Below are 8,951 nucleotides of genomic sequence, written 5' to 3'. Positions count from 1 at the left end.
CCCCCCCCCTTCAGCTTGGCTTCGCTCCTGGAGAAGTTGGGGGTTTTTTGTTGTTTTTTTTTTTTTTTTCTTTTTTAAATACAAATCCACATACTGAATTTTAAACAAACAAATCCTACCCTCCCCACACCCCCCCTCGCACACAAGCCTGCCTCTGGGAGGGAAATAGCCAGGTGGAATCTCACTCTGTTTCCATGGACAACCCGTCCATTATCACCCAGGTGACTAACCCCAAAGAGGAGGAGATCCTGTCCTGCACTCAGGATAAAGGTGAGCTGCCTTCGGTCTTTCTCCATGGTTTTTATTTAGTTTTTTGTTTGAGGGTTGTTGTTTGGTTTTTTTTTTTTCTGGAAATCGCTGCTTAAAAATGCACGTAGTAACAACTTGCATTCTTCAGTAACCGTATAATCCTCTCTCGAGGCTGCTGGGAATAGAGGAGGGCTTGTTGGGTTTGGTTGGGGTTTTTTTTGTGGGATGAAGGTATTTGCGTGAAGGTCTCTGAAGCTGCTTGCTGAATACAGCCGAGAACTTGTTACAGTGTTTAAATACTGAATTTAATCAGCAGTTATTTAAATAAAATACTCTTGTTCCTTGAGGGTCCGCGAGGTAACTTTGTAAGGTTGTCACTTTGCAGTTAGTGCCCTGCTTCAGGGAAAGGATGCCTGTGCTGGATGTGTTGCAAGGTTTTGAAATCTCAGCTCTGAGGATTTTAATTTTTTTCGCCCCATTTTTTGGGAAAAAGGGTTTCCCGATTTCTCTCTGCTTCCCTGTATTTCTCCCTGCCTCACATTTAAGAATTTGCATAGCTTTCGGGTTTGTTGTTGAAGGATACTCGTGTGTCTCAGAAAGAAACATGGGCTACTTTTAAAAGCGGGCTCTGTTTACTCTCTAGATAAATAGCTGTTGTTTGCATAAGGCATCACACTTACGTTGCATTTTACTCCAAAATAAGTTGAATCCAGCCTGGCCAAAGGAGCTCCTTCTCCTCAAAAGTCTGGACGTTGACGATTGCCCTTAATCTCCTTTCCTTCTGGAAGCTCGGAGGGGTCTTGGGCTGTAAGTGGTTGTGTCCTTACAGCTGGCGATGAGAAAGGTACGGGTAAGCAGCAAGGTTCAAGTTCTGGGGAGTTCTGTGTGATTGCTCACAGATTTTGGAAGTTACTTGGATGTCGAGTTTATGCTTTGTTATGGGCAGTGCTGGTAAAAAGGGGAGAAAGGACAGAAATTGGAAATAGAGTGTGTGGCGATGGTCCCTAGTAGGTATGGTAATAGACCTCCTAATAGAGTGGTCTTCTAAAAATCGTAGATTGATATATCTCCCCCTAAAATCAATGCTTTTAGTATCCAGAAAGCTTCCATTTTTGTGTGGCTCATCTTCTAAATAGTGAGGGGTCCTGTATTGTTGGAGAAGTTGGTCCCTGTTACTTTCGAATGAAAGGCTGTGTGTGAAATCTCCGTCTTCTCCTCTCACCAGTGTTGACTGCAGAAGTAGTATGGAGGTAAATTTAAAAAAAAAAAAGAAATGCCATCAGGGTGGGGGGTGTTAGAACGAAAAATTATTTTTCTGTTTGGTATAGGAGTATTCATGTAACTCTCTTGAATTGGTATCGCTTGTGAAGTGATAACTTCCACCATGAGGCCTTGTTTGTCTCAAGAGATTTATGATGTTTTCCTCCGGTTTGTCAATGTTGAGCATGGGGTGTCTACAGTAAATAAGGTGCTGGTGCTCTGCCTACGTTGTCTCCTAAGACCTGGTTTGGAGCAGACTTAGGTGGTACTGTGCTCAGATGTTGTTGTGGTCTTAGCCTATATTATTGTACATACTGGAAGAGCTTCATTAATGTTGTTAGCAGCTGGTTGAAATTTTAGTGTAAAAAAGCCAGTTGAGACAAGTAGAGGAAAATTTGACAGCTCAGAATAAGAGTAAGCATCCACATCAAACAAGTGTCTTCAGAGTCCTCGGTACAGTGAGCTACTCTGCGTAGCAAAAATATGCATATAACTTGCATAACTATGCAGTAACTTGCATAATATGCATTGTGTTCTTGCTATTGGTTTGTCTTTGGCAGAAAATTATGATGGTCTTAATTGCATACCAGGGGTTTTTCAGGCTGTGTGTTAGCAAGGGTGGGCTGGGGGAGGGGGGAAGGAGGGTAGTTGGAGTTTGAGATGAGGCAACTTCAGCATGATCTTAATATAGGAGGTGGATTAATGGTTTTTTCTGTATTTTTTTTTAATGTGGTTAAAGTGCATGCTTTGGATTGACTATGTGCTCTGTGGTGAGACTCTCAAATCACGCCAGAGCAACTTTTGCAGAAAGAGAATTGCAGGTCTGTCCGTCCTGGGCTCTGGAAGGAGAGTGCTGCTTGCTCCTACCTCTTCCACTACAGGTTTTCCCACTGCTGGAGGTACGGAGCTTGTGAAAACCCGTTGCGCTACCTACCTTTCTTGCGTGGTTGCATATCGCGTCACCCAATTTTCTGTTAGATTTCTTAACAGTTTTAGCAAAACCTTTAGGTCCGGTGAGCTATGAGAGAGCCTGAAGCTGAGATGGTGAATACAGATAGGTTCTTAGTGGGAGACTGATGTTTAAAGTGAGTCTTCACTGGTAATTCAGATTGAACTGAATGTATTGGTACAAAATGGCTAACAAATATGTTAAGGCATAATGAGTTAACTCTGTATTTAACAAATACAAGAATCACCTGAGCCTATCTTCTGAAATTTTCTAATACAGTGAATTACAACAGCACTATACTGTGTAAGCAAAGGCTGTCCAGTTTAATGAAAACCTGCTTTTTCCTCCAAGTTTAGCGTATGGCTGCAGAAATATGTTCCAGGGTACTAAGTGGCATGTAGTGGCTTCGGGAGTCAGGGTTTTCTTAGGGTTTCTGGGACCTTCTGTTGGTGTTTCTCATGGAAAAAACCAATTTTTTTTCCTGTTGTTAAGCTGGAGAGAAGCAGTTTTACAGTAGCTGAGCAACTGCTAAATAATGCATGTGTATACCTTCAAGTCTTTGATTTTTTTCCAAGATTTTTTGAAGCTTTTAATCAGCTGTGAGTCCAGCATTTCGGTTGATTTATTTTTTTTTAAATGTATTCATGTTTTAAAAGGAGCTTGATGTGCAGTATATGCTTATGCCCTATTTCTCTTGTGCAAGAGAGCGCGATTGGCAAGAAACAGAGCTGTTCTCTGGTTGTGGGGCAGTTATGTTTTTGGGCAAATACTGTACTTTAGAAATAAAAATGCGCAAATATTTTCTTGCTAGTCCAGATCTATTAAAAATTAGCTTTTGAGATAAGTGAAGCTGTGACAGCTCGTTAAAGAGGAATTTATTAATACTAAGATGGAATCGTTAACATTTATTTTTAACAAATAGTAAAAAATTTCAAAGGTGGGAAAAAACAGATCTTGGTACATGAAGCATTCCCTAATATGTTGCCACATGGTGGTGCACTGTATTTAGTTGTCTGTCAAAATGAAGGCTGAGCATGGAAAGTTGCTACAATCATATTTTATTATTATTGTAATGTTTGTTCTGAAATGCCTGTGGTGGTCATGCTCCTGGAGGATTTTGGTCCCTATCTATGTCGTTAAATTAGTTCTGGGAAATAGAAACTTACGTTCTCCCAGTTGGAAGTGCTACGTAGGTGATTAAAAATATTTTGAGCACTGAATTCATGGAGGATTTAATTCCATGTTAGTTTTTTAAGTAACAAAAATAGTAGTTCTTTGCAGAAATATTTTATGTTGTGGTCATTTGGCACTTCTGGAAATTGGAAGCATTAACAAGACTTTTAACTTGAAATTAAAATGGAGACGCAAGTATGTGAAAGGGAGTTTGTTAAATCAGTGATAAATGTGAGCAACTAAGAAAAAATAGAAATAAAAACTACAAAGAAAAACTGAAAATCTAAATCTCTACTGAGTTCTACAGATAAAATCAACTGTTTATTTTATAAGGAAAGTATTACTTATTAATTAGTTTAACAGTGATCTCTAATGTAAAATCTATACAGTTAAATCTAGAGAAAAAAGTGCAATGCTGACAAGTCTTTGCATTGAGTGTAACGTAGAGAGTATGATTGCGGATGAGTAATAGGCATTCCGTCCCAAGAAGTTAATTCCCTTTTTTTACCTACATGTTTTAATTTGATCTTCATAAATTATGCAAATTCTTGGCTGTTTCTATGTGCCAAGTTAAGTAGTAGCATAATAATAGTCCAATCCTCCTTCAGGTACTACCTTGAGGCTGTGGTGTTGTGTTTTCTCTCTTCAGATGCATCTTTCCTGACTTCTATAAAATTTGTCTGTCAGCTGAGCATCTATTTTCAGTTATTTAGGGTAACTAAATGTTTTAGTGCCCCTACAGAAGTGTATTTTTTTCTGCAATAAGTTATTTGAAAAAGGTTCACAGTGGAACCTAAACCATTAATTTTTTTTTAATGAACAGTATAATTCTCTGAGGATGTTTTTGCAAACAGGCAAACTTTTTTGCCTTCCTTTCTTTCAAATAATATTGGAGGAGAAAAAAAAAAAAGACGACGAGACCAGTATTCATTATCATTTAAAATAAAAGTTCTTAAGATCTCAAGTTAAAAGCCAAAATAACTATCTTTAATTGTGTCTTCAATAAAAAGCATTTTGAAAATATATGAACATATTTTGAATATTCTTTTTTGCCATTACATCACCAGGATTCAGAGTACTCAAACATTTGAACGTATGTTAATGTTCCTGAGACATTGTCTCAACAAATTTTTATAATACTAACTTCAGAATTTTAGCTTTAAATTAGTATTAAAAAAAAAACCACCAAAACCCCCCAAAAAACCCAGATGTGGAAACCACTCCAGCACTACATTGGAATGTGAATTGCTCGCAGAGGGTAAAATTTTAAATCATTAACTAATGACATAGTTGTTATATGAAACCAGAGTAACCATACAGTAGGTTTTATGTTCCAGGGAGACTGTAGTAACCTGTAGTAACCCAAGGTTTGATTTAGAGTAGCAGTTAACAAGCTGAAGTGTACTGGCAGTAACATGAATTATAATTTGCATGAATATCTAATATTCAGTCCATGTCTGTAAGCTGCAGCATTATCTTTTCTTCATAGTGCATGTCATGTCAAATTCATATTTGTTTCAATGCAGTGATTTAGCTAAAGTGTTCAGAAGTTTAACATGCCTTTAAAAAACCAAAGTTGACCTACATTTTGTCGATTCAGTATTCAGAAATGCAAATAGCGTTTTCTGACATAATCAGTAAAATGCAGTGTGATCGATGCTACACTTCCATCTTTCAGAATTTAATCTGAACATCACAAATAAGCCTTGGTATAATGGGTCCATGTTTGTTTCTTTAGAGAGATACCAAACTAAAATGCTGAGAAAGTGAAAACTAAGAGAAATAAACTCACTTATTTGTTCAGTGTTGGTGAAAGACGTTGTTCCCGTTTGCCTAGTAGACAGGTTTAACTGTGAGAAGCTTATTTTTCCATCACGGAACACTTAATTTATGAGTTTTACTATCTTGTAAAAGTCATCTTTCAAACATCAAAATGGTTACAAATTAGTTCTAGCTCACAATTTTTATATATGTTGAATCTTAAATACTCACTCTGTAAGCAAGTGCGCCTTTGTTTTCTGCTAAATTTTGCATTGGAAGAGTTGTTGGCAATGACCACTGTGGTTGGTGCTCAGTATTACATTTTCCATTAAAAATCCAGTTTCAGGCAATCCTGGATATGGAAATCTTAACTTGGGGAGCGACTCTGTCCATTACTCAAGCCTACCCAACGGAGAATTTGCATGGATTACTTTGAATTATATTGGAAGTGTTTCTGTCCACAAGATTTAACGTTTTTTAAAAAAAATAGGAAAAGCAAAGATAGGTCTAACTCCCTGTGTTCTTCCTTGGGTTTTTACCCATTGTGTGGATCAGTAGGGGAAGATGTGGCTCATCCCTCCTCCTCCTCCCTGGCTGGGGTATATATCTTGCTGGGAGAGAAGCTGGGCATGTGGTGTATGTAGGACCAGGAAGGAGAAGAGAGCTGCCGAAGTGCTCCAGCCTGTTTGAAGGACAGAGCGGAGGGTATGAAGTCCTGGCTCTTGAGGGCTGCTGAGCCCAAATGGGCACTGGTAGTGGGACAGGGAATAGGTTTAGTGTCTACTACGGGCTCCTGACCTTCTCCGGCCCCGTCCATCCTCGTACTGCTCCAGGCAGTGGGTGCTCTCACGATGAAGTCGGTGGGTCTGTGTCCACCCGGTTGGGTGGTTGGGTGTGTTCCCGTATCCCAGTTCATAAGTATATCCAGAAAGGGGCAGGAATCTTTAAAGCTGAAATAAGAGAACGGCTGATAGAGCTAATGAGCAAGCACATTTAGATGTTCAAAGACCACATCTGGATTGCTAGAATACCGTTTGATTTCTTTCAGCAGTGGAGACCTGCCTGGAAAATCTCAGAAAAATGCTCAGCAGCATCTCTGAAGTTCTTATGTGTCTAATTCTATTGCATGATATTGATAAAAGCTGTATTTTCAGTGCTCATCTTCCTGGCCGGGAGGCTCAAATAGGATAACATGGTATCAGTGGGTTTAAATGCTTTGCTGAACTTCCAGAGCTTTTTGTAAGGGGCTGTGGGCAGGCACAGGGGAAAGATGCCTTTTGTGCTGTAACATAGTCAGAGACGTTTTTAAGAGTTTCACGTTGGAAATGTTTATCTTCTACAACTTCTACTTTTGCCGGAGTTTGATGGGAGCTTGCTTTATTTTTACTTGGAGAGGTTAAGGTGTAAGATGGACATAGATGTGACAGATACAGAAGGCTTGAGTAGCATCTAAATAGATGAGAGTAAAAATATGTTCTACTGTGATATCATTTTGGCCTTTTTTGTATTTCTAGAACGTTTGCTATAAGACAAGAAAAATCAAAGTGAATCCTAGACAGTCCAGTCCTTTCAGTACCAGCTACTACTGCATAACATAGTTATTAGCAGTAAAAATACCAGCTTTAGACAAATGAGCAGAGAAAGTTCTGTGCATGGCATTGGGCCTACATAAAGTTTGTAGGCTTTATTCAGTGTGTCATCAAAATTATCACTTGCATAAAAGTGCCACATCTTGTTTTCTTTGTACAAGATAATGAAGTATGATTTGTAAAAAAAGAAAACCCCATTATTAGAAGTGATAGGCTGTACTAGAAATTGGAATTCCATTGCCTAAAAAATTTATTGTGAGTTACATCTGAATAAATATATGGTAGACTTGGATTCTAAGGATGTTGGGCTTTTTAAAATGAGATATTTTTTCTTCTTTCTTTTTGCAAGGAAGAACTATTACTCTCTTCTGAATGTTTATTAGTATATTTAAAGCTTGACAGACAGGGACAAATAAGATACTGAAGGACATATTTTTTACAGAAGAGCAACCCCAAATGGAGGATGCCTGATCTGTCAAAAACTACTGTGTATGTAACTTCTTAAAATGTTTATAAAAATTCAGGACAGTTTTGTAGGAAACAAATTTATTTCATGAATGCCGACTTGAAGTTACTGTTTGTATATTGATGGTTTTGTTTAAAGTCAAGTCATCTCTCATGAGCAACTGGTCAGCCAGTTCTGTCAGTTGTTTTCTGCTACTGTTGTAGGACCTCCTTGTTTTCTTGGTAGAAAGTAAAGTATTGATTTTTATTCACTGCCATGCTCTTCCCCACCCCCACAGCTCTCTTGCTTCCTGAGTTGTCCTCCAGGATTCCCAGCAGAATTTGCAGTAAAACTAATCTTGCTGTTTCCTTGTCTGCTGTAATCAGCAGTAAAATTTTAATCTTTCTTGTTTATTTGATGATTTGCAAAGCTTGGTCATCCTTGGTGTGTAGCGCTCCCCCCTCTCCTGGCCTCTGGGAGTCAGAGGGAGGAAGAGGGAGAGATGCGTCTGCAGTACTTGGGGATGAAGTCCTAGCCTCAGAGAACGTTTTGGGGTAGATGGATCAGTTTCCATCTTCATAGCTGTCAAAGAAAATTCTGCCACAATGGATGGTATTACAATGGACACGTGTAGAAGAATCTAGGCATGTTTCTTTGAAGTAATGTTAGTAAAAGAATTTTTTTAAAGGTACGAATTTTGTACAAAGTTGTCTGGGGCATGCATTTAACAATTTGCATGCAGGGCTTCTTTATTTTTGTCCACAAAAGCTGTTTTGTATATACATGCCTGAATATTTACATACTTGCATTGGTTACCCATGCACGTACATGTGGTTACTGAGGATCTAATTATCAGAAAGCTTTGGTAAAGTTCAAAATGGTGGGCATAGGTTTTGAAGTTGTTTTGCAGTCTAAGGTTTGCTTGAACTGTGAAGTTGGCAATTATTCCTAGTGATATTTCAGATAGAAGTATTCTGCAAAGGAGTGGTCAATAGTGACACATTCCTAGAAGATACTTAATAATTTATACTTGGTTCAGCCAAGCACATTGAACGATGTAGTATTTACCACCTGGAGAGAAAGGAACTTTTAAGATTATAAAGGATCTCAATAAACCTTCACAAAAGCCTTGCAAATTTAAAAAAATAGGCTTATGGGACTTCTTGTAAATGAAAACTAAAATTGGTTAAAGATACACGTTAACAATTTGATGAATGCAGCATAAAGCAAAGCATTTCAGGAAAAACAGTTTAAGCATGTATTTTATAGGATTTTTTTGAGTGAAGCTTTGACCTTTGTTTTTTTTTTAATTCTCTCCCTTGCTGTATTTTGCTTTCTCGCCTTTTTCTCTTGTTTCTGGATTGTAACAGCTGCCTCTTTGTGCTTTGTGTTGAAGTTTAAGGGGCTCAGAGGTGTTTGGCACTGGTGGCTGCGTCCAGGGATAGTTCTGGTATGAGAAGCTATAGTAGATGTTTGGGGAGTGAGATGGTGCAGTGATGAGGAACCCTGGACCATACTGCATGGA

At 38.5% G+C, this 8,951-nt stretch overlaps 1 protein-coding gene across 5 annotated transcripts in view; it reads left to right on the top strand.

Moving 5' to 3' along the window:
- Window positions 1-90: 90 nt before the first annotated feature.
- The window catches only part of CTDSPL (CTD (carboxy-terminal domain, RNA polymerase II, polypeptide A) small phosphatase-like), an 85,647-nt gene continuing 76,786 nt past the window's right edge, over window positions 91-8,951 (top strand). For 2 of the 5 annotated variants that reach the window (XM_010561158.1, XM_010561168.1), the window contains exon 1: window positions 91-270. In XM_010561158.1, the coding sequence (XP_010559460.1) occupies window positions 195-270 (76 nt within the window). In that variant the 5' untranslated portion in view covers window positions 91-194. The remainder of the gene's footprint in view (window positions 271-8,951) is intronic. The other 3 variants (XM_010561193.1, XM_010561185.1, XM_010561176.1) reach the window with 2 other exon arrangements.

This window comes from Haliaeetus leucocephalus, unplaced genomic scaffold (assembly GCF_000737465.1).
Source record: "Haliaeetus leucocephalus isolate CR32 unplaced genomic scaffold, Haliaeetus_leucocephalus-4.0 Scaffold0, whole genome shotgun sequence".
Lineage (NCBI taxonomy): Eukaryota > Metazoa > Chordata > Aves > Accipitriformes > Accipitridae > Haliaeetus > Haliaeetus leucocephalus.
Note: the sequence above shows the minus strand (reverse complement) of the source record. Positions and strands in the feature narration are given on the sequence as shown.